The sequence below is a fragment of the Heptranchias perlo genome, chromosome 15, assembly GCF_035084215.1.
Source record: "Heptranchias perlo isolate sHepPer1 chromosome 15, sHepPer1.hap1, whole genome shotgun sequence".
NCBI classification, from domain to species: Eukaryota; Metazoa; Chordata; class Chondrichthyes; order Hexanchiformes; family Hexanchidae; genus Heptranchias; species Heptranchias perlo.
In genome coordinates, this window is record NC_090339.1 from 5755878 (window position 1) to 5783854 (window position 27977).

At 43.8% G+C, this 27977-nt stretch overlaps 1 protein-coding gene across 4 annotated transcripts in view; it reads left to right on the forward strand.

Moving 5' to 3' along the window:
* Nucleotides 1-27977, forward strand: part of klhl13 (kelch-like family member 13) — a 241560-nt gene that overhangs the window by 22098 nt on the left and 191485 nt on the right. For 2 of the 4 annotated variants that reach the window (XM_067996802.1, XM_067996800.1), the window contains exon 2: nucleotides 25755-25829. In XM_067996802.1, the coding sequence (XP_067852903.1) occupies nucleotides 25777-25829 (53 nt within the window). In that variant the 5' untranslated portion in view covers nucleotides 25755-25776. Of the gene's footprint in view, nucleotides 1-17063; nucleotides 17235-25754; nucleotides 25830-27977 lie in introns of those variants that run through there. The other 2 variants (XM_067996801.1, XM_067996804.1) reach the window with 2 other exon arrangements.

Here is a 27977-nt window from a genome sequence, read left to right on the forward strand (position 1 = left end):
CCCCACACCACCCCGAGCCCCGCCGCTGTCTGACCCCCCCCCCCACACCACCCCGAGCCCCGCCGCTGTCTGACCCCCCCCCCACACCACCCCGAGCCCTGCCGCTGCCTGACCCCCCCCCCCCACCCCGAGCCCCGCCGCTGCCTGACCCCCCCCCCCACCCCGAGTCCCGCCGCTGCCTGACCCCCCCCCCCCACCCCGAGTCCCGCCGCTGCCTGACCCCCCCCCCCCACCCCGAGTCCCGCCGCTGCCTGACCCCCCCCCCCACCCCGAGTCCCGCCGCTGCCTGACCCCCCCCCCCCCCACCCCGAGTCCCGCCGCTGCCTGACCCCCCCCCCACCCCGAGCCCCGCCGCTGCCTGACCCCCCCCTCCACCCCGAGCCCCGCCGCTGCCTGACCCCCCCCCCCCCCACCCCGAGCCCTGCCGCTGCCTGACCCCCCCCCCCCCCACTCTGAGCCCCGCCCATGCCTGACCCCCCCCCCCCCACTCTGAGCCCCGCCCATGCCTGACCCCTGAGCCCCGCCGCTGGCTGACCCCCCCCTACCCCCACCCCGAGCCCTGCCGCTGGCTGACCCCACCCCGAGCCCTGCCGCTGGCTGACCCCACCCCGAGCCCTGCCGCTGGCTGACCCCACCCCGAGCCCTGCCGCTGGCTGACCCCACCCCGAGCCCTGCCGCTGGCTGACCCCACCCCGAGCCCTGCCGCTGGCTGACCCCACCCCGAGCCCTGCCGCTGGCTGACCCCACCCCGAGCCCTGCCGCTGGCTGACCCCACCCCGAGCCCTGCCGCTGGCTGACCCCACCCCGAGCCCTGCCGCTGGCTGACCCCACCCCGAGCCCTGCCGCTGGCTGACCCCACCCCGAGCCCTGCCGCTGGCTGACCCCACCCCGAGCCCTGCCGCTGCCTGACCCCACCCCGAGCCCTGCCGCTGCCTGACCCCACCCCGAGCCCTGCCGCTGCCTGACCCCACCCCGAGCCCTGCCGCTGGCTGACCCCACCCCGAGCCCTGCCGCTGGCTGACCCCACCCCGAGCCCTGCCGCTGGCTGACCCCACCCCGAGCCCTGCCGCTGGCTGACCCCACCCCGAGCCCTGCCGCTGGCTGACCCCACCCCGAGCCCTGCCGCTGGCTGACCCCACCCCGAGCCCTGCCGCTGGCTGACCCCACCCCGAGCCCTGCCGCTGGCTGACCCCACCCCGAGCCCTGCCGCTGGCTGACCCCACCCCGAGCCCTGCCGCTGGCTGACCCCACCCCGAGCCCTGCCGCTGGCTGACCCCACCCCGAGCCCTGCCGCTGGCTGACCCCACCCCGAGCCCTGCCGCTGGCTGACCCCACCCCGAGCCCTGCCGCTGGCTGACCCCACCCCGAGCCCTGCCGCTGGCTGACCCCACCCCGAGCCCTGCCGCTGGCTGACCCCACCCCGAGCCCTGCCGCTGGCTGACCCCACCCCGAGCCCTGCCGCTGGCTGACCCCCTCTCCCCCCCCCCCCCCCCTCCGATTTTTTCCAAGCCCGATGATCTCTCTCTCCCTTCCGCCCCCCTCTCTGATTTATCGCTCCTTTCACTGCCGACAGATAGCCAGCCTGTCAATCTGGCTGCCTGGCACGTGGGAAACTCAGAATCTCAAATACATACTTTCAGTTGAGTTGCGATCGCAGATTGTGACGCGCTCAATTCGCTCGGGTCCCCCACATCAACATCTGCGGACGCGTGGGATACTTCGCTCGGAGTAAAAGGCACACGATCATGCAAGCCGATTTCTGTCACACATTTGAAGGAAAGTATAAAAAAGGAGAAAGAAAGCCAATCATAGAATCAAACAGAACAGAAGGAGGCCATTCGGCCCATCGTACCTTTCCGGTTCTTTGAAAGAGCAATCCAATTGATCCCACTCCCCTGCCCTTTCCCCATAGCCCTGCAAATTCCTCCTTTTCAAGTATATCTCCAATTCCCTTTTGAAAGTGACTATTGAATCTGCTTCCACCTCCCTTTCAGGCAGTGCATTCTAGATTATAACAACTTGCTGAGTAAAAAATTTCTCCTCATCTCCTCGTTTAAAAGTAATTCTACTTATGTAATGTGAACTTGGAGCCCATGTGGATTTCTGGGGAGCAGGGAGGGGCTACCTCTGCCATCATGTAGCTGCCTACTGACTCTAGGGGAATCAAGGGATATGGGGATCGGGCAGGAAAGTGGAGTTGAGCTCGAAGATCAGCCATGATCTGATTGAATGGCGGAGCAGGCTCGAGGGGCCATGTGGCCTACTCCTGCTCCTATTTCTTATATTCTTCTGTTCTTCCCCCTCTGGTTCTTTTTCCAATTATCTTAAATCTGTGTCCTCTGGTTACCGACCCACCCACCAATGGAAACATTTTCTCTCTATCCATTCTATCAAAACCTGTCATAATTTTGAACACCTCTATTAAATCTCCCCTTAACCTTCTCTGCTCTAAGGAGAACAATCCCAGCTCTGGTCTCTTTTCATAAGTGAAGTTTCTCATCCCTGGTACTATTGTAATAATTCTCCTGTGCACCCTCTCCCAAGTCCTTGACATCTTTCCTAAAATATGGTGCCCATAATTGGATACAATACGATGCTCCAGTCGAGGCCCAACCAATGATTTATAAAGGTTTAGCATAATTTCTAGTCTACGGGGAAACTGTCTCTGCAGCAGGAAATACTAATTGACTTCAGGAGTCACGAATAATTAGCCTCTAAATGATTTAAACAATTAGATCTTGTGGCCTTAAAGGGGCGTGCTCCTGAGCAGTAGAATAATACATTGTGCTTTACATGATATTATGCTCCTCTCCTCACAAAACAGCGTACCCTCTGATTACCAGGAGCAAAGCCATGGGCAATTTGCTCATTTAAAAATAATTCTACTTGTATAATGTGAACTTGGGGCCCACATGGACTTCTGGGGAGCAGGAGGGGCTACCTCTGATATCGTGTAGTTGCTTACTGTCTTAGCTAACTGCAGATGTTGAGAGCTGATAAACTGTGATATTGGGAAAGGAGAACTAAAAAACAGGAAGAATGTATTCTTCGGTTTATGCAATGTTGAGATTATGGGTCGTGCAGAAAGCTAACCTGTCGGTGTACATAGATTTAGTACGCTGAAGCATACACCACAAGATTTGTTTAATCGCAGCAGGTCAGTATCTGGAAGTGATATATTCAGTTGCAGCCCTACCTTATTTATTCAGGTATCTGCATTTTAAAATTCATTAATTCATTGCGTGTGTGGCCGTGAAGAGTTTGCGTGCTGAATCTTTCTGGAGATCGAAGCTTACATTATCGATAATTTGCATGCCGTGCGTCGTTACTGCACACCCAAACCAATGCTGTTTTGCCAATTTATGAATGGTGAGGCCATCCAATGCAACATCATACTGTAAGTGCAGGCCATTAATACCCAGAAATGACCCATTTCACCTTTGTTGACCAATGTGAGATTGTATTGTTGAGGCAGTATATGTAGGATAATGAAGCGCAAAGCTAAAGTAATATGGAAACTACGTGGGCAATTTTAACCCAGCCCGCCCGTTGGGAAACTGACGGGATTGGGTGTAACGCTGGTTTTACACCCCGTCTGATTTTACTCTCCATTGAACTCACTGGATAGTAATATCTGGCGGGGTTTAAAACCAGTGTTCCACCCAATCCCGTGGGTTACCCTCCCGGCGTGTTTGGTTGAAATTACCTGCTCCAGAGAACAGGAGCTTCATATCTTTGTAGAAACCTCTATTTAGCAAAAAACAGGCGTGGATTACCTATATCCACTGCAGTTGCATTATCTTAGCTAAGCTATGTTAAAAAATGAACAGTTTCAAAAACAATGATATGGAGGAATACAGAAAATGGTTTTGCCATTTAAAGGTAGCTCACAATAAAGGTCTAAATAGAATAAGCAAGAGTGACAGTGTGTTATGAAAAACGAAACAAAACCAAAATTGATCGCTAAAAGAAAAGTGGTTCCAGTTTTTGACCCAGCAAGAAGGACACCAGATAGTCCATGTATTTGGAGCTTTCAAAACAAAATTTAGTATCTGCTCACTCACAGTGTAAAATGATCAACTATATCTTGTGACAGGCAGGTCGTATCTGAGTAATCTTGTTGAATTTTTTGAGGAACCTCTAGCATGATGGATAGGGGAGTGTCCATGGATGTTGTCTATATGGAGGCATTTGATAAGATTCTGCACAAGAGATTATTAGCAATAATGAAAGCCCACAGCATTGGAGGTGACCTTGTGATATGGGCTGGTAATTAGTTGGGAGGTAGAAGACACAGAGTAGGGATAAAGGGAACTGATTGGCGGGATGTGACAAGTGGTGGTCTCCAGGGATCTGTACTGTGCCTCAGCTTTTCATCATATATATTGATGGAAGTTAAGAATGAATAAGTATATCCAAGTTTGATGATGACAGTAAGTTAGGAGGGACTGTGGATGGGAGCAGGAAGTTGCAAAGAGACATAGACAGATTAAGTGACTGGGCAAAACTATGACAGATGAAGTGCAATGTGGGAAAGTGCTACATGCTTGCCATACGGCCTCTCGAGCCTGCTCCGCAATTGAATACGATCATGGCTGATCTTCGACCTCAACTCCACTTTCCCGCCTGATCCCCATATTTCTTGATTGATTTAGAGTCCAAAAATCTATCAGTCTCATTCTTGAATATATTCAGTGACTGAGCATCTACAACCCTCTAGGGTAGAGAATTCCAAAGATTCACAACCCTCTGATTGAAGAAATTTCTCCTCATCTCAGTCCTAAATGGCCGACCACTTATCCTGAGACTATGCCCTCTAGTTCTAGATTCTTCAGCCAGGGGAGACAGCCTCTCAGCATCTACCCTGTCAAGCCCTCTCAGAATCTTACATGTTTCAATGAGATCACTTTTCATTCTTCTAAACTCCAGAGAGTGTCGGCCCATTCTACTCAATCTCTCCTCATAGGACAGTCCTCTCATCTCAGGAATCAATCTAGTGAACACTTTGTTGCACCGCCTCTAAGGCAAGGATATCCTTCCTTAGGTATGGAGACCAAAACTCTACACAGTACCCCCAGGTGAGATCTTACCGAAGTCCTGTATAATTGCGGCAAGACTTTCTCACTGTTGTACTCCACCCCCTTGTAGTAAAGGCGAACATACCATTCGCCTTCCTAATTGCTTGCTGTACCTGAATGTTAACTTTCGGTGTTTCGTGTACAAGGACACAGAAATCTCTCTGAACACCAATTTAATAGTTTCTCAACATTTTAAAAATATTCTGTTTTTCTGTTCTTCCTTCCAAAGTGAATAACCTCACATTTCCCCACATTATACTCCATCTGCCACCTTCTTGCCCACTCACTTCATCTGTCGATATCCCTTTGCAGACTATTTGTGCCCTCCTCTTACTTTCCCACCTAGCTTTGTATCGTCAGCAAACTTGGATACATTACACTCGGTCCCTTCATCTAAGTCATTAATATAGATTGTAAATAGCTGAGGCCCAAGCACTGATCCTTGCGGCACCGCACTAGTTACAACCCGCCAACCTGAAAATGACCCGTTTATCCTTACTCTCTGTTTTCTGTCCGTTAATCAATCCTCTATCCATGCTAATATATTACCCCCAACCCCATGCGCCCTTACCTTGTGTAACAACCTTTTATGTAGCACCTTATCGAATCTTAAAATTAGAGCTAGCCCAATCGGGAGTGAAATCAGGAAGCATTTTTTCACAGAAGCAATAGTGGACATGTGGAATTCTCACCCTCAAAAGGCTGTGGATGCAGGGGGACAATTGAAATTTTCAAGACAGATCGATTGATTTTTGTTAGGTAAGGGTATGAAGGGATATGGATTAAAGGTGAGTAAATGGCGTAGAGGTACAGATCAGCCATGATCTAATTGAATGGCAGAAGAGGTTTGAGGGGCTGTATGGCCTACTCTTGCTCTTATGTTATGCTGTTGTTTAATGTGGGACAATAAAGGTGCATTCTTGATCATCGGGGACACGAGGACGCTTTCAAGGGTGACTGGTGATGCTGAACCTGGGAGAATATCTACTGTAGACGTATGAAATTGCGCCAACATCACAAGGGATGCAGCAGTTTTCCTTGCCAATATGGTAGCAATGTGAACTTTTCCATGATCGAATTAGAACTTCGCTGCTTAATGCTGTAAGTGGGCCAGAGGTCACAAGAACAGTCCTGGCGAAAATGGTCGCGAATGACCACTCAGACAATCTTTAAACTGCATTTCTGAATTCTGAGCTTCCCAGTGCTAACATCAAAATGCTGTAAACTGTGCAAATACAAAAGGATTGATTAGAAATTGGTACAAAAGTATTAACTTGGGATTACTTGGTGTGCACATTGTACACTGTGCCTTTTAAGTTACTGTTTGCTGACTGACGTAGTCTGCATTTCAAGCATTTCCTCTGTAAACTTACCTGTTTGATCTACAGCTTAAAAGTCATTTTCTGTTTACTTCTGGTCCTGCGAAGAACAGGACTGCATCAAAGTAATAGCCTTGAGGACCCTGGATAATAACTGAGGGCTCAGTGCACTTTGTGTTCTTCTACAGAGAGGTTTTCATAGCAACGGCTACTGAAGGATGTTGAGAGAGGAGAGAAGGAAGGAAGAGAAGACTTAAATTGAGATGAAAGGAGATGACAGGCAGATTCAAACAAGGCCAGTAAGAATATCTCATACAATTAACCCTAAATGAAGAAAACAAATTGGCTTGTGAGAATTTTGCAGCATACCCCTTGCTGTGTACTTTACCTGCTTTTGGATCATTAGTCATTATAAATGATTGAGACCAGACATAAATACATATTTGGGCTCCTCCCGGATTTAGCATGTGAATGGCTGAGCCATGTAGACCAGGAAGGTCTCAGTTTTGATCACTGCTCTCTGTGAGTTGGCTCATCTCAGCCAGCAAGGCACTACAGCTGGCCTGAAGAAGCCCGCGGCCAGCAGAGAAGAAATTAGCCACTCCTGATCACCATCCAGCGATTCCTACTGGAAGTGTTTGTGGGTGTTAGCTGCCACTTGCTGTCAAAGGCTCACGCAGTAGGAATGACCACTCAGTACCAGCGAATGCCCGCTGCCCGTGGAACTGTACCCCAGCAGGGAGCCAAACCCTTCAAGGAAGGAAGAGCGAAGAAAGTCGCCCACAAAAAAGTACATTTGACTATGATGAAAGAGTAGTACTGGTGTGATTGGCTAATTCAGCTCTCAGTGTGTGCATTTATAATGTTCACTTTGACTGTTAGAATTAAACTGCTTCTTCTGCATAATTTTCCTTTTACTTATTTGTTTATTTAAATAATTTTTTGCATGAGCATTTTCCTATATGACAGATTTTCTTTGGCGCTGCTCTTGGACCTGGAATGCACTTGTGTTTTTGGCTGCTCGGGTGAAACTGCGTTTAGCTTCACTGGCCCTTTAAGGCCGCCGGCCCATTATTCACTCTGGGGTAATGGTCTAAATAGGTGTACACTGTAATCGGTTATCGGCTAATTGCTGCTACTGAGCGAAGGTTCTTTAGGTTGGCAGCTGCTTGCTGATCCCTGGTTCTTCAGCTGGGAGATGGGCCAAGTTAACAAGGTCAGAAGAAACCAGCAGGCTTTGCTTCCCTATCTTTTTAAAATACTTGTTTTTAAGAAATCATATTCAAATTTCAGGACAGGAGGAGGCCAGTCAACCCAAGGAGGGTGATTGCTTTTCCACTAGAGATATTTACTCTAATCTCACTTCCCTGCTCTTTCAAGTGTTTATCTAATCTGCATTAAATGTCATGATTGACTCTCCTTCAATAGTCACTTGTGGAAAAGCATTCCCTACCCTAATGACTATTTGCCTGAAAGAAAATCCTGCTAACTTCATCCTCGATGCTTCTAGTACCAATCATGAGTATTTATTTTCTTCAGGTTTGATTTTATCCAATTGGATACAACGCGTGCAAGCATCCAACACTGCCCCAAAGGCGAGGATGGGATGTAAAGTGAGAAAGCCCTTTAAAAAAATTCCCCCAAGACGTTCCTTCCACGATGTCAGCCGTGGATTAATCGGGTAGCAATGTCGCCCCTTGAGTCAGATGATCGTGGGCTGAAGTCCCACTCTAGAGACTTGAGCACATAATTCAGGCTGTCGCTTCTGTGCAGTTCTGAGGGAGTGCTGCATTGTCGGAGGAGCCATCTTTCCATTGAGACGTTAAACCGAGACCCCGTCTTCCCCCTCAAGTGGATGCAAAAGATCCCATGGCACTAACTCAAAGAAGAGCAGGGGAGTTATCTCCATTATCCTCGCCAATATTTATCCCTCAACCAACATCACTAAAACAGATTATCTGGTCATCATCACATTGCTGTTTGTAGGACTTTGCTGTGTGCAAATTGGCTGCCACATTTCCTTTTCTACTTTACAACAGAGACTACACTTCAAAAGTAATTCATTGGCTGCAAAGCACTTTGGGGCATCCTGTGGTTGTGACAGGAGCTATATGAATGCAAGCCTTTCTTCTTTCTTTCCAGCAACCAAACAAAGCAAATTCTACAAGTGGAGTGAGTGATGCAGATGAAATAGAGTACTTCAGAGACTAATGGACAGCCTTAATGTGTTATGGGACAATTACCGTGTGCTTTGTTGTTGCAAACATTTAAAAAAATTAATTTTAATGAAAGAAATATTAAATAAACTATTTAAGAAAGGTGTAGCGTGTATATAATGTTGTAGGCTAACTCATTGGAGGTGTGAGTTGGAAGTAAACAGCCCAGAATGGCTAGGTTATTGGCTGATATGTCATATTCATAAAACAGTAAATCAGGCTCAAGTGTGATGCTTTTAGGTGTGATCACATGCACTTGACGCAGCATATCTATATTATAAAATTTGGTACATGGGGCGCATTGAAAACATGTTCCTCCTCTTGACAGTGCCGTGATAGGTATTTTCAGTGGTAAAGGGGTTATGCTGTGTGACACAGCTGCTATTTCATAGTTGGAGTACATTACCGAGTTCCTGTAAATCGTTCAAAATGATCTCAAATTTTTTGCAGCTGCTTTTTTTCTCAGTAACTGAAATTTCTTAATATTAAAAATAAGGGCTTAAACAAAATTAAGAAAATTTAAAGAATTACATATTTCACAATCATATTATTCATCGAATTGTCTTTTAATGCCTTCATTAACATTTTTTTACTTGAAGGCCTTAGCCTCTCTAAAAGCTTGGACTTGACTTCATATTTTTTGCCCAGAGCTTTTACTCTTGAATTTGGATTGTGCAGTCTGAGCATGTGCAGCGTACCTAATTTCCCAGGTTGCACCTGTACCATTCAGCCAGCTGTGTGGATGGCTAATTTATTTTTACCTCTGCAGTTTCTGCCCATAACTTTTCTTTGAGTAATTTTGAAAAACAGGAGGACAAATTTCAAAAGCTTTACTGAGGTAAAATTTACATTTTTTTTCAGCAAAATACCAAGGTTATGAGAGATACAAAATAAAGCGACTGTTCTAATTGCACACTTGTTGCTTTATGCTCTATACTTTTTTTTAAAAGTCTCTAAATGAAGGCACTCTCTTAATTTAAAAGTTAATTCAATTTTCTAAAGAAAGTTGAATTTTGAAACCAATTTAGTGTCTCCATTTGACATTTAGAAAAGGTCAATGTTAATTAAATACACCCGTGAGACAGAGACAGAGAGACAGATGAAGGGAATGCAGACAGGTCACTTTTCCCCTCATCCTAATTTTGAAAAAAAACAAGTTGAACTTTGAAAGGAAACAGCAAGGGAGCATAGGTGTGGGAGGGAAACTGGTTGAGGGTGAGGAGGCTTCCACCCTTGGGAGTGGGGAAGAGTAGTTAAAGGGTTACGGTTGAGGTGAGTGATAGTGAAGCAAGGGGAAGGAGAGAGTACAGGAGTTGAGTGGGTCGTTCAGAGAGGAAAAGGTGGGCTAGTGATGGAAATGAGGGGGTGGTAGGAAAAGGTATAGGTGGTGGCAAGATGAAAGGGTAAGGGACATGATGGGGGTGAGTGATTGGGGGAGGAGATGGGAAGGGAGGCACGGAAGCCACATTATCTCCCGCAGCACCTGCCCTAAATGCAGCCTGCGGCCCTCAGTAGCTCCTTTCCTCACCATACCTCGCACCTAAAAGGAAAGAAAAGACAAAGAGAAGCAAAAAGATTTAAGAAGAGAAGGAGCAGAGAAGAGAAAGAGAGAGCGAAGCAGAAGAGAGAATCAGCAACACAGACAGAGGAGGCAGGTTAAGAGAGTGAGCGTATTCTCGAACTCAGTGTGCAGTGCCACTGAAGATCGGCTATATATATTTTGTGGCAACAATCAATTCCTTGGTTCGTATTTGAGTTCCTAACCATAGCAGCAGTTTTATCAGGTGACAAAACACTAGTAAAACCCTGAGATTTAGATGTCTTGGAATAAATTACTCACTGGTAATCAGTACTCATGATTAATATGAATTTGGGTAACAACTTCTGACTGTAATTACAAGACGGGTCTTGACCTGGATATCTTCCATCCATGCGCCTCCATAACCTGCTGACAGGACCAGGCAGACTTTCCTCTTCCTGACCTCAAACACTGCATGATTGTACAGCACTTCTATCTGGCAGTCCATCAAAGAATCAATGGAGTTTTGAGTTCTAATTTGTAACCCGTGGGGCTGAAATTATGGAGAAAGTCGGTGTGAGCATAAAAGAGAGAAATTTCATTCCCCCCACCCCCTGTCAGAAGTCCTGTTCTCTATTGCTATTAATGATTTTCAAAGATTTAAAATTTGTTCCATGGTGGACAAAATACTCAACATGAAAAGGAGAAAAGAACTTGCGTTTATCTGGCGCTTTTCATAGCCTCAGGACGCCCCAAAGAGTTTTACAATGAATTACTTTTGAAGTGTAGTCACTGTAGGGTGTTCGCAGCACCTAATTTGTACACAGCAAGGCACCGTAAACAGTAATGAGATAAATGACCAGATAATCTGTTTTTAGTAGTGTTGATCAATGGATCAAAATTGGCCGAGAAGCCAGAGAAATTCCCTGCACTTTTTTGAATAGTACTGCACTGAAATAATAGTCTGGATTATATGCTTAAGCCCTGAAATGGGAAACTTTTTAACTCAGGCGAAAGTGCTACCACTGAGCCAGGGTGTTTAAAATGATTGAGGGATTCGATGGGGTAGATACAGAGAAACTGTTTCCTCTGGTGGGGAAATCCAGAAAAAGGGGGCACAATCTTAAAATTAGAGCTAGGCTATCTAAGAGTGAAATCAGGAAGTACTGAAATCAATAGATTTTTGTTGGGAAGGTATCAAGAGATCTAGAACAAAGCCAGGTAAATGGGATTGAGGTACAGATCAGCTCATCAATACTCAATGTGAATTTGATTGTTGATGATCGAAGTTTTTCTTAAGAATTAAAGATTTGTTTTCATGTTGGAACACTTTTTTTCATTTTTGTCCTCCGTTGTCAGAATCATGCACTTCCAGGCCAGATATAGAACAGCTAAAAGTGCAGAACATAGCTTCTGCACCTGCTCTTCCTCCTCCCCCCCCCCCCCTCCCCCCTCCCCTCCAGTTCCATCAGTGTGAACTTTTTCCTTCCTACTCGAGGCAACCTTACGGCTCCTTTGAGTGAGGATGCTAATTAAGTTACAGCAGTAAAAGATGACAGTACTGACTGCTGCAAAAATTCAATAATGTACCTTCTCATACAGTAATTCAATGTCCTGCTGATGTTGCAGGAGTTGCAGGCATGAGTACAAAAGCAAGGAAGTTATACCAAACCTTTATAAATCACTGGTTAGGCCCCAGCTGGAGTATTGTGTCCATTTCTGGGCACCACACTTTAGGAAGGATATCAGGTCCTTGGAGAGAGTAGAGGAGATTTAGTAGAATGGTACCAGGGATGTGGGACTTCAGTTATGTGGAGAGACTAGAGAATCTGGGATTGTTCTCCTTAGAGCAGAGAAGGTTAAGGGGAGATTTGATAGCGGTGTACAAAATCATGAATGATTTTTAGAGTAAATCAGGAGAAACTGTTTCCAGTTGCTGAAGGGTAACCAGAGGACACAGATTTAAGGTAATTGGCAAAAGAACCATAGGCGAGATGAGGAGAATTTTTTTACGCAGCGAGTTGTTATGATCTGGAATGCACTGCCTGAAGGGGTGGTGGAAGCAGATTCAGTAATAACTTTCAAAAGGGAATTGGATAAATACTTGAAGAGGAAAACTTTGCAAGGCTATGGGGTAAGAGCAGGGGAACGGGACTAATTGGATAGCTCTTTCAAAGAGTCGGCACAGGCAAAATGGACCGGATGGCCTCCTGTGCTGTATCACTCTTATGATTCTATGACTGATTCTGGTACTGTTGATGAACATAACAACAGTAGCCCCTTGAGCCTGTTCTGCCATTCAGTTAGATCATGGCTGATCTGTACCTCAACTTCATTTACCCGCCTTTACGCCACATTCCTTGCTACCATTACCCAACATATTGATCTCAGCCTTGAAAGCTCCAATTGTCCCAGCATCCTCAGCCTTTTGGGGGAGAGAGTTCCAATTTTCCACTACCCTTTGCGTGAAAAAGTGCTTCCTGATTTCACTCCTGAATGGCCTAGCTCTAATTTTAAGATTGTGTCCCCTTGTTCTGGATTCCCTCACCAGAGGAGACAGTTTCTCTGTATCAACCCTATCGAATCCCTTAATCATTTTAAATACCTTGATTAGATCATTTCTCAACCTTCTAAACTCAAGGGAATTCAGACCAAGTTTATTCAACCCCGTGCCACATCCTGCCAATCAGAGAACATTTCCTTTGTTCCTACTGTTTGTCTCCTACCTCCCAACCCATGAAAGGACCCACCCAAAGTGCTAACCTGTTTTGGATGTTCACTGACTGCTGTGTGCTTCCAGCATTTCCTGTTTTATTTCAGATATCTTCAGTAATTGTTGTTTTTGTGTCAATCCCTACTTGAAGCAGTTCGGCAGTGTGCTGAGACCCTCAAATCCGCCCTATTTAATTTGATGGGTTGGATTTTAGATCACTGGATATGACTGGGAAGCAACTGCAATTTAAAAGTCATAACTGCTGCTCACTTTCTGTTATGAGTGGGGATTGTCTTTAAATCCCCATTGCTGGCTTGTACAGCTAGGTTGAGCATTTGGTGGCTTTCCCAGTTTCACAAGTTTTAAAATTGTAGCAGGACAATGCCAATTCACCATTGACAATGGTGGTGTGGTCTAAGATACCGGTGGGTTGGTTCCAGTGTAAATATATGTTCACCAACACAGCCAACGTCACTTAAGATTATCTGGTGATTTATCTCATTGTTTGTGGGACCTTGTGCAGAAATCAGCTACCATGTTTGCATACTTTACAGCAGCAACTACACTTCAAAAAGAAAGTACTTGATTGACTGTAAAGGGCTTTGGATGTCCTGAGGTCTTGCAAGGCATTATATCAATGCACGTTCTTTCTTTCTTCGTTAAACAGACCACTAAATTCATAGGTTCGTTCTTTCTGTAGGCAAAAATCTTGTGTAAAGCTTTCTCCCCCAATAAATCCATGTAAGTGTGCATGCGGGTGTGGTTGTATATACAAGTTGGAGCAGCAAATTAGAAACATACTTTTATTGTGGATCATGCTGCTTGTTCTATAGCCTTTGAACCCTGGTGTCCATTTTAATGAGCTACACCGGTGCAGTGCAGTAGTTTATGTGATGTCAGGAGGGCAACAAGCTTAAAGTCACATCCATTGTGACATCATAGCTTAGCAACAGAAAATTACTTACTGTGCTCCTCAAATCGCAGCAGGTTTTTTATATCTCAAAATATATATATATATTGCGAGCTGTCACTCAGCAACCATGCACGTCTGACTGTACTACACCAGTTTGTTATATGTTTAAAATTCTTTCTTCATGTTAGAAATGGCCGGTAACTCCGTGGAGTAAGTATCAAACTGTTTGGATATGCTTTGGAAGACAGCAGCAGTGGTTATGAAAATAGCACAGTTTCCCCACCAAATTCTAATATTGATAAAGTCTCTAAGTCAACATTAAGTAATTGTGTCCCATTTCTGGGCATCACACTTTAGATAGGATGTCAAGGCCATGGAGGGGATGCAGAGGAGATTTAGTAGAATGGTACCAGGGATGAGGGACTTCAGTTATCTGGAGAGACTGGAGAAGCTGGGATTGTTCTCCTTAGAGCAGAGAAGGTTAAGGGGAGATTTAATAGAAATATTCAAAATTATGAAGGGTTTTGATGGAGTAGATAGGAAGAAACTGTTGTCACTGGCAGGAGGGTCGCTAACCAGAGGACACGGAAATAAGATCATTGGAAAAAGAACCAGGGGGAGATAAGGAGCATCGAGTTGCTGTGATCTGCAATGCACTGCCTGAAAGGGTGGTAGAAACAGATTCAGTAGTTACTTTCAAAAGGAAATTTGATGTATACTTGAAAAGGAGAAATTTGAAGGCTTGAGGGGAAAGAGCAGGGGAATGGGACTAATTGGATAGCTCTTTTCAAGAACCAGCACAGGCATGCTTGGCTGTCTGGCCTCCTCCTGTGCTGTAAGATTCTGTGATTCTATGAAGATGTCAGCCTTGGCTCAATGGTAGCATTCTCGCCTCTCCCAGGACTTGAGCACATAATTTAGGCTGCCACTCCAGTGCAGTACTGAGGGAGTGCTGCACTGTTGTAGGTGATGTCTTTTTGAATGTGGTGTTAAACCGAGGCCCCGTCTACCTTCTCAGATGGATGTAAAAGATCCCATGGCACTATTCAAATAAGAGCAGGGGAGTTGTCCCGGTGTTCTGGCCAACATTTAATGCTCAACCAACACAGATTATCTGGCCGTTTATGTCATTGCTGTTTGTGGGATCTTGCTGTGCGCAGATTGACTGCCTCATTTCCCTACATTACAACAGTGACTATGCTTCGACAGTACTTAATTGGCTGTGAAGCACTTTGGGATGTCCTGAAGTTGTGAAAGGCGCTATAGAAATGCAAGTCCTTTCTTTAATTGTATATAGACTTATGCAAGTGTGTCAGGCTGTTGTAGTTTCTCTTACACACTTCCCCTCCCCCCACCCACCCTAATTTTATTTTTCTGTTTTTTTTCCTGCATCATTTGTCACTTTAGTTTGTGTGCCTTTTCCTGCTGCTCTGGTATTTAGTGGTTTAGACATGTTTTAGTAGTTTATTTCTAGAATTAAAAGGTCAATAGACAATAATTACACTATGTACAGAACCTTTTGGAACAAGTAATGAATACAATAAGAGAGTTGAGATGACAAAACAGCATTAGTTCTCCTTTTCATGCATCTAAATGAGTTTAGATTTGTACTAAAAGCCTTCAGAATATAAAGTCGTCTAATGTACACCCCATTACTAACCCTCTGAGTCAGTGCACCCTGCTCTCCATGTCAGAAATTGTTCAATTTGGGACCATGTTGTTCAAATTTAAATTCCCTTAACACTTGAAAAAGACTTATTCTAAAATGAGTGGTACTGGGACGAAGGCTCATTAAGCAGCTTGAATTGGGGCTCACAGTAGTCAATTTCTGCTGTGCTTGAACAGTGGTGCATTGCTCCAATGACTGGCCGAAAAGGGTCAGTTGCCTACTAATGGAGGCTGAGCGTAATACTGCTTGGAGACACTGCTCTGTAATCTGTAATGATCATAGATCATTAGTCTTACTAAGAAGTCTACGTCCACTAGCATGAAACCGACTCAGCTTGGTGTGCCTTTAAAGACTAATTTATATAGGGCATAATTTTAAGGTTCCATTCCCAGTGGAAAGCCTTGATGGTAGCAAGCTTGGATCAGAATATCAGGACTACAATTTTATAGCCTTATCTCTGCTACTGCGCTGGCTGTTACCGAGGCTCTACAATGGGAGCAGAGCCATGCAAATTTACATTTTTGGTTCTTTTCTAACCGTACCCTAGATTATTCTGGCCTTACATCACTTGTGGGTGAGTCTCAACTCCCCATACCTTAACGCATGTCTGTTCTTGGCTAGAGATCTAGCTACGGTTTTGGTAATGTGCTCAGGAAAGCAAACAGCAGACCATGTCTGGTAATTGCATTAAGCTACTTCGAAAGGGGCAGGGTCTCACCCTGGCCTTCGAAAGGGGCAGGGTCTCACCCTGGCCTTCGAAAGGGGCAGGGTCTCACCCTGGCCTTCGAAAGGGGCAGGGTCTCACCCTGGCCTTCGAAAGGGGCAGGGTCTCACATCTGACCTCCGAAAGGGGCACAGGGTCTCACATCTGACCTCGTTTTAAGTTAAAACTATCAACCACATTTCTAAAGCAAAAGATGAACATATAAGTGACATTCATATAATCTAGTTATATATTAATAGACAGCCTTCCACCTAAGTCCTCAAGTGGACAATATAAAAGATTGTAATTCTAAGAACTAAACGAATTCGTTGTAAATAATAGTGTATCTTTGTCTTGAATTTCTTAGCACTGTGGGAGCCTAAGTAAATCGCACTGTTTCTTGGAAATTCAAACCTGTTTTTCTCTCAGGAATTTCAAACTGATCCCACCACTCAAATATAAAAAGGAACTGTCCATCACGTACAAAATGAGCCAAGCATATCACATTGTTTTAAATTCTTTTCTCCAACTAAGCTTACAGTAACATTTCAAACTAAGTTTAGTGTAGATATCTGAACTTTAGTCATTTTTAAAAAAAACTGCTTATGGTTCAGAGACACTATTAGCTTAAGGAAGATCAGGTAAGGTTTTAGCATTAGTACATCAGTAAGTTAGCATTCACAGTAACAAACTGCTCTTGCATGTTGAATAAGCACTGAAGTTGAGCTGTTTTATTTAACGCAAATAGAGACCATTTATTTGCAGTTTGTTACTGTAAAGATGGGATAATGAACACTTTTTTGGAACGTTGAAAGTTAGGGAGGTACAGGGATTGAGAACTGTTTAATGAGGGGCCTGTTAGCTTAGGAACTGAGGCAATACGTGAAAGGCAAGATTTAATGGGGTCGATTTTGACTTTTCGGCGACCAACAGGCGGAGCGTGCCGGGAGGTCACCCATACCCGCAGAGAAGAGGCGGCCACGATTTTCAGGCACCAGTCTCATTTACATCGGGCCAGCAAGCTGTGGGGCACCAAACGGGCATCCTGATGCAGTTCGCCGGATTAAGGCTGGCCAATATCGGGCCACCTCGGCCACCATCAAGGTAAGTGCAGAGTGCGGGTGGGGTCCTGCGACAGCAGTGGCCCAGATTATTTTGTGGGGCCTCCCAGAGGAGTGCTCCTGCTCCTTTGTGTGTCTGTTCTTAAATCAAGTCTGCTACATTCAAATTGGGGATTTGTCATGTTGAGTTTGTTTAAAATATTTGCAAGCAAGAGATGTCACTGGTATTGCTCATCACTTACTCAGGATCATGAGCCTAGGCCTCCACTCTCGGCCTCCTGTTCTACCAGTGTATATTGGGTGGCCAAGAATGGAAGATGGGTGGGAGTTCCGTTCAGTTGGACCTTCACCCATTTTGCGCTAAATCTGAATTTCTGGTGGTGGGCCCAGTGTTGTTGCAAGCCCCCTCGCCTCACATAGGTCGGAGCTTCATTTTAACATTCATTTGGGGACGTGGAATTCCTGCATGCAGCTTCCTGTTTTTCAAACATGTGGGATGTTGATTCTCAAGGAAGTCCATGTACAATGGCCATCCAATGCTACTAGGAAACCAACTGATCTAAAGGACACGAGTAAGTAAATTAAATCATCAATTTCCCAGTCATTTCTTGATTGTTTTGTTTATTTTTTTTCTGCTGGCACTTAGGTACTCTTTAGTATTTGTGCCAGTTGTTCTAATTTTTTTTATTGCCCTCAGTACCATTACGGGTATCAATGGGTTTCCCAATGGGGATCGTCATAATTGAGTTATTTGGAAGAAGTAGAGGAGGACCAATTAAGGAATGCTAGGCCAGGTGGTCTGAGATCACCCATGGGACCCTCAGACGTGCATCTGCAGATATAGGTGACCAGATCTCGCTTTGGGCGGCAGTTAGTGCATGCAGAGGCTCCTCTTTCCAATTGAAGATGGGACAGCAGATTCGATGACAACACTAAGCTATGTGAATGCCTGACTAACATACCCAACATGCTAGTCATGCTTTTAAGTGGTACTGCATGGAAGTAGGTCAGGGTGATAAGCAGGCAGCATGTCCTGATTTGCCGCACCTGCCCAGATACCACCAACCATGTCTGTAAGCATTGTCTCTCCTATATGGCAATGACCTTGGATGCAAGCATTCTGTTTAAAATGCGCCATTACCTATTTAGATCCAAACTACAATAGGTATGGACTCGTATCAGGTATTTTAAGGCGTCCAGCTGATTTCTCTGTGATGATGCTCATAGTGGCCTAGAGCATGATTGTAATGTTTAGCTGGTAACTTATCCCTCAGATAGTCCCTGTAGGATGTGATCTAAATAGATCCTGAAGTCAATCAGAGACTAATTATTATTGGCGGTTTCTCCAGATTGGCAGCAGCTTGGCTCTCCACATTATCTCAGGATTAGAGAAATCTACAGGAAATAACTTTCATTCTCATTTTCTAGTTTTTTTTTTAAGATTGCGGAGCTATGATTTGTTGGTGTTTTATACAATATGTAATTTCTGCAATGTGACACACATTCCAAGCGTTTATAGAAATAGATAGGCTGACCTGACTCTTATGATTGTTAATTCCATTCGGTTTTGTAGCTCAGCACATAATGAGCTCACAGAACCTTTCTGCTCCAGCTGAAAGCTAGGTTGCTTACTACAGTGGCAAAAGTTGTTTGTTTTAAGAAATATTATTTATTCTGTTACTTTTTTAAATAGCCCATTATGTTTATTTAGTCTTTCTACAGGACCTGAGTGATTCTCATTTTAAAAAAAACACTTTGTAGAATGAAGTTTAAGGACACGCTGGCTCTGAACAGCGCTAGTTTCTTTTTGCATCTGTTCCAATGCAAGTGCAGACACAACATGGCTGAAGTCTGTGGTTTTGTGGAGGCTGCAGAAAAAGTGGTTGTGATTGTTAGCTGTGTCTTGTTTCACGGGTTGAAGATGACGACATATGTTCAAAAAAAGACTTAGATTTACATAGCACATCTTTCATCTTCTTGATTGTTGTTGCGTGGGCAAACTTGGGGCTATTTTGTACACAGCAAGATTCCCCAAACAGTGATGAGTTGCTGTGTTGTTGGTTGAGGGAGTAACATTGGCCACGGCACCAGAAGGACTCTATTGTTCTTTGAAAACTGCTACGGGATCTTTAATGTTCACTGGAACAAGCAGACCGGGCCTCGGTTTAACATCTCCTCTGAAGGACAGCGCCTCTGACCGTTGATGTGCTGAAGTGGGGCTTGAACCAACAGAGCAAAACTGACAGTGCTTTAAGAAACTTTGAATGGGTTGCACTAGAAGCCGAGTGACGAGTTCCTCTGTGCATTTGAATTACATTTGTGTGCCCAATCTACAGTGATATGTGGGGCTAATGTACTTGCGCATTTTGTGGGTTGTATGTCAGGAGTTTTTGGTGCCTGTTGCTCCTCTAGCAAGGACTCAAACCCATGTGGGTCAGTTCTCCAACGACCCACACGTGATATCAATGAAAACTCTGCCCTTTGTTTAAGCTGGACAAGCAGTGGAAAGGTAACCAGTGCTCCGTGCTGCTAAGCTGCCGGGATTCTAGCTGGTCAAACTCCAGCTGTACTTCTCTGCATAATAGAGGGTCCTTAATCCTTGACTGTTGCCAAACTGCACCTAAGTTTTCTGGACCTAGGTAAGTGCAGTGTGTCCCAGTGTGTGCATTCCATATCTGGCAAACAGTGGAATTCTCAGTGTAGTTTGGGCACCCTTATAAAGGCGATGGGTTTCTAAATGCGTCAGATAACCGGCTGACCAAAAGAAAATTATAGAGAAGTTAGGAGTTCTGATCCACTGTTTCTGTCCCTTTCTGCTTTTTGGGCTTTCTGCATAAACTATCTTTGATCGTCAATGCTATTATAAACTAAAATTGGATCTGTATACTCATCAGAAAGCTGAGATCATAATATAACCAGTGACCGTATCGGACCTTCCTATATATAATCTTCCAGGAAGGGAGGGATTGTTTTCTGGCAGTTTTACTGTCAATGGCTAAACAGACCTTTGTTGTCACTTGACAGGAAAAGGGAGTTTTAACCGAAAATGTGTGGTTTTGAGACTTGACAAGAAGGAATCTTTATACTAGAAAATAATGTGTAGCTGCAGTGTGTTGTACTATTCTATTTGATGTGTCCCTGCTATCTCAGAAATTATTTGGTATATCCCCCTCAGAAGGTGCTGAGTGGAGTGACTATATAAAGGCAACATTTAAAAATATTTTTTTAACTGGCTGCTGTGATGTCAAGTTTGTTTGCAGTTTCTAAAATAAGTGGGCGCTAGTGTTTTTTTCAGTCACTCTCGGGATGTGGGCAAGGCTGGCATTTATTGCCTATCCCTAGTTGTCCTGAGAAGGTGGTGCTTGGCCTTTTTGATGGGGTTCGAGACAACTGAGTGGGTTGCTCGGCCACTTCAGAGGGCAGTTAAGAGTCAGCCACATTGGTGTGGAACTGGAGTCACAGGCCGGACAGGGTAAGGACTGGGTTTCTTTCGCTAAAGGACACTAGTGAACCAGTTGGGTTTTTACGACAATCCGACCGCTTCATGGTCACTTTTACACCAACACTTTTTATTTTCACATTTTTTAAAAATTGAATTCAAATTCTCAAACTGCTATGGTGGGATTTGAACTCTTATTCTCTGGATTATTAGTCTAAGCCTTTATATTACTAGTCCAGTAACATACCTAGTTACCACCAACTCACCTGAAAGGCACAGATCAGGTAATAGTATCAAAACCACTCAGTACTGCATATTATAAATCTCTCGCACACATACAATCACATACATACATACACATGCATATACGCACACACAGGTCCAGGTACATGCAGTTACATATACTCATATATGGACACATACTCATATAATATACACGTTGTAGCAAAAATTAATTTGAATTTGCCTGTTGAAATTTTAACTTTTATTCTTTATTACTAGAAACGACATGTGAGGCATTAACAACCCAAGATCACAGAGTATTTTGCAAAGGAAGGTCACTAATTCAATTCCAGACAATGGTTATCTAAAGTGTTAATATTTAATCAACCTGGTGCCATTATATTGAATTACAAACATCTTTGCTATTGTCAAAGATTGCTTCCATTCAATAATGATGAATGGCTGTTTGATCCAATGTAATTGAGAGGTGCAGCGATCTACTGCTTTTTTCGCCAGGATAGTTGGGCAGGGAACGGTCCCAAATTGTTTTGACAGAGATCAAAGAATAGGCCACAAACTGGAGTACTGATTTTAATTGTCTGTTGTGTCTTCGATCTTTGAAAAGGGGACAGGGTTATTGATTGACTGGAATCCTCCTTGACTGAAAATTTGGTGATCAGGGACTTTGTATTTGAGAATTGTATTAGGCCTCAGGAATCTGTCTACAGTTATTATTTGAGTTCTGTAGCTGCAGTCAGAGGGCAGTTCCTTAAAATTTTAGAACAGCCAGCATGTAGTGAGCTTGATTTCAAACAGTAGCCTGTTCTACAGGGGAAGAAGTGTTTCTGCATTTTCAAGTCTATATTTAGAGAGAAAGTGAGTGGCGTCTTTATTATTTTATGTATCAAGGAGGGTACAGGAATACATGTTTCATTCTGTTACATTGCAAACTGTTTATTTTATTTCATTGCTGTTGTGGGACCTTGCTGTGCACAGATTGACTGCCGCGTTCACTTTCAAAGCAATAGTGACATCTTCAAAAGTAATTAATCAGCTGAAAAATGCTTTGGAACATCCTGAGGACATGAAAGGCACCATATAAATGCAAATTCTTTCTACTTTCTTCCATTTATCTGTCATTTAAATAAAAGCACTTGCTGGTTCAGTCTATTAAGAGTGAATATCTAGGCCACTTTCAAAAAGAGGAGGATCACATGGTAGCAGATGGTGGACAAAGTAAGGGTGCTGTGTTTCAATCCCTATCACTACCCTAGAGATTGGCAGATATAGGGACACAAGGTCTGGTTACGGGAGTAGCCGATGATGCTGATCCTGGGAAAACATCGCGTTCAGAAATCCAATAACATAATACACACATGCACAGAAGGCACATATACATACAAACATGCTATTGCCTAAAGTGTTGAAGAACAAAAGCAGTAAAATTGGAAAAAACCTTAAATTGTTTTTTTTACACATAGTTAGAGTTAATTTGCAAATATAGCAATAAACTATGAGGAATGGTGCTACAAGTGAGAATTTATTAATGATTTATAAAATAATGATCATCTTATGGTTGTATTGAACCGTGGCAGTGTTTTACACTTGAATTGGCTGACTGCCCACTTTTCCAACTTAAAATGCATTAAAACATTTAATATATGCATATTATATACAGGCTCTTCCATTAAGTGTCTTGAGATTAAGACATTCACTCAATTCATTTAGATGAAAAGAAAATTGGCAGCAGGAGACTAATCTGTAAATTATATTAGATGATAAAGGAATGGCAGAGATGCTGAACCAGTACCTCACCTCTGTATTTAAAGAGAGAGATGAGAGAGATGAGCGAGGACTGCAAGGGTAAATGGGCGGACCTGGAGCAACCATTACCAGATGTATATAAACATTAAAAAGAAAACTATTAAAGGGGCTATAGGACTTAAAAGCTGACAAGTCACCAAGCTCCAGAATATTGAATGAGGTTCGTAATGAAGTGGCACAAGTATTCACCTGAATTTTCCAAAATTCTTTGAAACAGGAATTGTACTAAATGATTGGTGGGTGGCTAATGTAGAGAAGGGGACATGTAAAATATAGAGCAGTTAATCTGATGTCAATGGAAAACTGCCAAGGATCATAATAAGGGACATTAGTCAACACTTAGAAAGATATTTTTAATCAACATGGATTTATAAAGGGCAGGTTAAATTCTTTGAGGAAATTACTGAGCAAATAGACAAGGGAATTATACTCCAAGAAAATGAGAGAGGATAAAAGAGGGCCATAGAGGAAAATAGAGAAACAAGTAACAAAGGAGTGACTTTTTAATGAGCAACAACTTGCACTTATGTGGTGTCTTTAATGTAAACAAACTTCTCAAGGTGCTCTGCAAATAGACATAAGGGAAACACACTGAACCAACAAAGGAGAGATTAAGAGGGGTGCTGATAGCTTGGTTTAAAAAATGGGTTTTGAGATGATTTTTAAAAATGGATAAGTGGAGAGGTTTAGGGAGACAGCTCTGGAGAGTGGGACTGAGGCGGCTGAAGACTACCACCAGTGATGGGGTGAAGGGGACGGGGGGGTGGGGGGGGGCGTTGACCATAGGCTGGAGTTAGAGGAACGGAGCGTTTGGCAGGGGTATGGAACTGGTGGAGACTGGGGTGAGGCATTGGAGTGATTTGAAGAAGAGGACAAAGATTTTAAATTTTACATGTTGGGGTATAGAAGCCAATATCGGTCAACAAGGACAGGCATGACTGGTGAGCAGGACTTAGTGTAGGATTGAATATTTGGAGATTATGGAGGGTGGAGGATGGGAGGCCTTCAAGGAAAGTGTTGGAGTGGTTGAGTCTAGAGGTGACAAAGACATAAAGATTTCAGCAGTAGTTGGGCTTAGGTAGGTGCAATGTTGCAGTGGTGGAATTAAGTGGTCTTAATGATAGACAGGATGCAGGGTTTAAACCTCGGCTCAGGCTTTAACAGAACACCAAGGCCTAATACAGTGGCTGAGGAGGGTGATTGAATCTGTAGCAATGGAGTAGAGTTCATAGTGGGGGCTGAAGATGCTGGGCTTAGGTCTTCTTGATGTTGAGGAGGTTATGATTCATCCAGCTTTTAATGTTGGACAAGCAGTCTGACAGCATAGAGGCAGTAGAGCTAGGTGTAGTTGTGGAAGCAGCGTTCAGAAGTGAAGTTCCAAATGTTTTCAACGGTTGAAGCTGCTTATTTTTTGAGCAAGTGAAGGCTCAAGCAAACATAGAAGAACTCTCATTTCTATAGCGCCTTTTATGATCTCAGCACGTCCCAAAGCGCATATTATCTCTGACGCCATGTATCTAGACTTTCAGAAAGCATTTGACAAAGTTCTGCACAAAAGGCTACCAGTTAAGCTGAAAGTGGTAGCAATTTAGGGTAAGATTTGTGAATGGATAAGAAATTGGCTGAAGGATAGAGGAATTACATTTGACCAGGTGAAGACGATGAAAATCTACCCCAATGTCTTCTCAGCCTTGAAAGAAGATGACAGAGTTGACCGTATGGAGGTATATGTTATAGTGAACAGTATGAAAAAGATGAATCCGGAAAATGACTTCAAGCAAAACCATGAGAGTAGGATAAGGAGACACAGGTCCAAACCAATTAAAGACAAATTTAGGACTGGTGTCAGGAAGTTCTTCACATAAAGAGTGATTAACACATTGAATGGGTCTTCCATGTAGAGTAGTAGAGGCAAAAAAAACCCTGAAATTAAATGCTGTGACTGGGGGAGGTGGAAGAGTAGGATCTTTCTGGATGATGAACTAAGATGGGCCGAATGGCCTTCCTCATCCATATTTGTCTCATGAACAGGAAACATGTGGATGTGAGCATCGACAGATTCTTACCTGCTAATCATTCTGGAATGGACTAGCCCAAAGATAAACTTGTTTATTTATGTGGATTTATGGATTCATTTTTGATTGATCAATATTAGCCCGAATGCGCCACTGTAAAGGGGGAACTGCTGTGCAAACTCAGCTGTTGAACAACCAAAGCGGTGTGAAGCCTAGCAAAGTAGTAAACGGGGAGCGAGGCCAATGTTTCTGCCACAAACACTGCCGACCTCTACACCAAAAGAGATGGTTTTAACTGCAGTGGAGGCTCAGCTCAGGTTTGAAAAAAGAGCCAGTATCAATAACGGTGCGTAAGAGGGGAAGAGCAATGAAGAGAGGGAGAAATAGGGAAGAAGACCGATAAAGAGAAAATCAGGGTGGGAATAAGAGAAAGCGAATGCGAGACACATGGAGAAAAGAGGAAATGAAATAAAAAGAGATAAAGAATGTGAGTGAGAGAGCTAGGGAATGAAAGCAAGTGGCACTGAAGGTGAAATCTGAAATGAAAGGGAACAAGGAGAAATGAGAGCATGTGAGAATGAGAAAATACAATCTAGATTTCAAGTTGGAAACAAAGCATGTGAAAAATCACCTTAATGGGCCAGGTTTCAAAATTTTGCTGTAGATACAGTGAGACTAGCAGTGAGCATAATAGCATTCTATAGTTAAAATTTGTGGCTGTTAGTTTTTATATAATTTGTGTGCCAGCTCTTAACCTTAGAAAGGTTGTACAGCGTCTCTTGTAGATGTCGCAGCAGCAGTTTAGAAGTTTGTGTACTTCTGTGTATTTCTACATAACTGGGACTTAATTTTGCCTCTGAATTTCAACAAGACAAGCACATTAATTTTGCCTTGCAGGCGGTACGGACCCACATTTGCCAACCAAGTAACAGTGTCCTTTTGATTGTTTATTCACGTAGACCTAGTGACATGATTGATTTTATGTACACGTTTTAACCACAGCTTGGAAGAGGGAATGGAGTTCCAGGTCTAAATTCAACACCTTTTTTTCCTATTTTGACAGAGGAGGTGCTGGTGGTGAGAAAATGGATAACTCTCCGCTCAGAGGGGATCTAATGGCAACAGGACTCCATGAGAGGTATGTAATGTGCACACAGTTACATATTGTTCAGAAAACAATTGGATGTGGCTTGAAAGTAATTTATCTGCACTGACGTGTGTAGTCATGTTTCTCTCCCTGCAGTTGAAATGTCCACCTACAATAGGTTGCCTCATGGAACAATTACTGTTGTGCATTCACTGATAAGACATTTAGTGTGAACCATCTTTGTTATATAGTAGCTAACCTATGGGGAACTTCAGTCTTGCAAGTCCACACACCAATGCTTGGCTCGCTGTCATTGAAAATGCAGACTGTGGATCAGATACAGGAGCAGGGAACAGCTAGAGAAATTTGTCACGCATGCAGTAAAAATCTGTCTGGGAACTCTGACAAAGGATACACTCGTAACTAGGTTTCATTTGTCCTTGGTTGTGATTCATACATAATGCCACACCGCGTGCATCAAGTGTCTTACTGGGAAAACAGTTGGGCACTGATAACATTCCCTTTTAAAGGAGTTTAATGCCTGGATGTTGGAGATAATATATGAACTGGAGTCATAGAGTGTGTGCACTAACCTTCACTACAAAGAAAAAGCAAAAAGAAACAAAAGGAGAGAACTTGCATTTATACAGTGCATTGAATGTCCTCAGGATGTCCTAAAATGCTTTACAGCATTTTCAAGTATAGTCACTTGTTTTTATAGGCAAACATGGCAGCTAGTTTGCACACTGTAAGGTCCCACGAATAGCAATGAGACGCATGATAAGTTAATCTGTTTCCTTTTTGGTGGTAGTGGTTGAGGGATAACTATTGGCCAGGACATTGAGAGAATTCCCCTGCTCTTCTTAGAATAGTGCCATGGGATCTCTTGTCTTCACGTAAGAGGGCAGACAGGGCCTCGTTTTAACGTCTCATCTGAAAAGCGGCATCTTTGATGATGTATCACTCCCTCAGTACTGCACTGAAGTATCAGCCTATATTGTGTCAAGTCCTGGAATGGGGCTTGAACCCATAACCTTCTGGCTCAGAGGCGAGAGTGCTACCACTGAGCCATGGCTGACACAAGTTGACTATATTGCACTTGTTTATTATAATGGGGCAGGAATTGCTCGGAGCAGTGAACCAACAGTGCTCATTACTCTATGGATTTATACTAACCCACTAACTTACTTTTCTTCGGGCACTTCCTCGAATAAGAAGCGGGGAAGAGCCCAGCCTCAGATCAAGTGACGCTCGGACCCTGGGAGAAGCGAGAGGATCAATCGCTCCCCTTGACCAATCAGATCGCAGCATTTTTGACAAGCTGCGTTCACTGTCTCTGCAGGCTTCCATAGTTAAAACCAGGAAGCAAAAGGTACAACATTGAAATAATTGTAAAAACAGCGTATAGACAGCGAAAAAAAGAGAAGGTAAGACATAATTGAATTAAATAGAGACAGAAGGGAAAAGTAAAAAAAAAGTTTTTTTAATTTTTAAAAACTTTTTTAATGACTAAAAACTATTAAAATAAGGATTAATGAGACTCCACATTTTTAAAAGTTAATTTTTAGTTGTTTGGCAGTCATTAAGACTTACCATGCTGTTCAAACTTAGTTTAGATCCGGTATATTTAAGCGTACCCAATTTGTGGTGATATTAGTTACTTTCCAGCTGGACAGATGAGCAAGTTGGCACTGGTCCGTTGTTTCCACTAATTCCAGCCGACGATCTCCCTTTAATTTGAAGCTGTCATATCACCGGCGAACCAGTAGGAGCAAGTCTCAGATTTCCACATTTCACTTCGCATTTGCGAACGCCAGAACTTGCTTCTTGATTTCACCACTAACAACGATGAACGCTGTTAAGCTCACCGTTATTTTACAAACAATTTCTGCCTTAATATTTCTAGTATGCTGTTGAGTCCATTTCTGCATAAGAGACAATCTTTGTTGTTTGGGTGCATCTGCTTTTTTGGGGGATTGGTAATATGTTAATTTGGCTCCGATTGGCCACAGAGGATTACACAAAACCTGACCTGAAGCCCTAGGTAGTTTTCCAAAAGATACTAGTAGGGGGCCGGGCTTTCACTTCACTTCCTGGTCACTGTAATCCATGGTGGCAGTGAGTGAGATGTCGGCACGAGCCAGAAAACTTGCCACAGCCAGCTCAACTGCCCCTTCTCTGGCAAGGCTGCAAATGAAG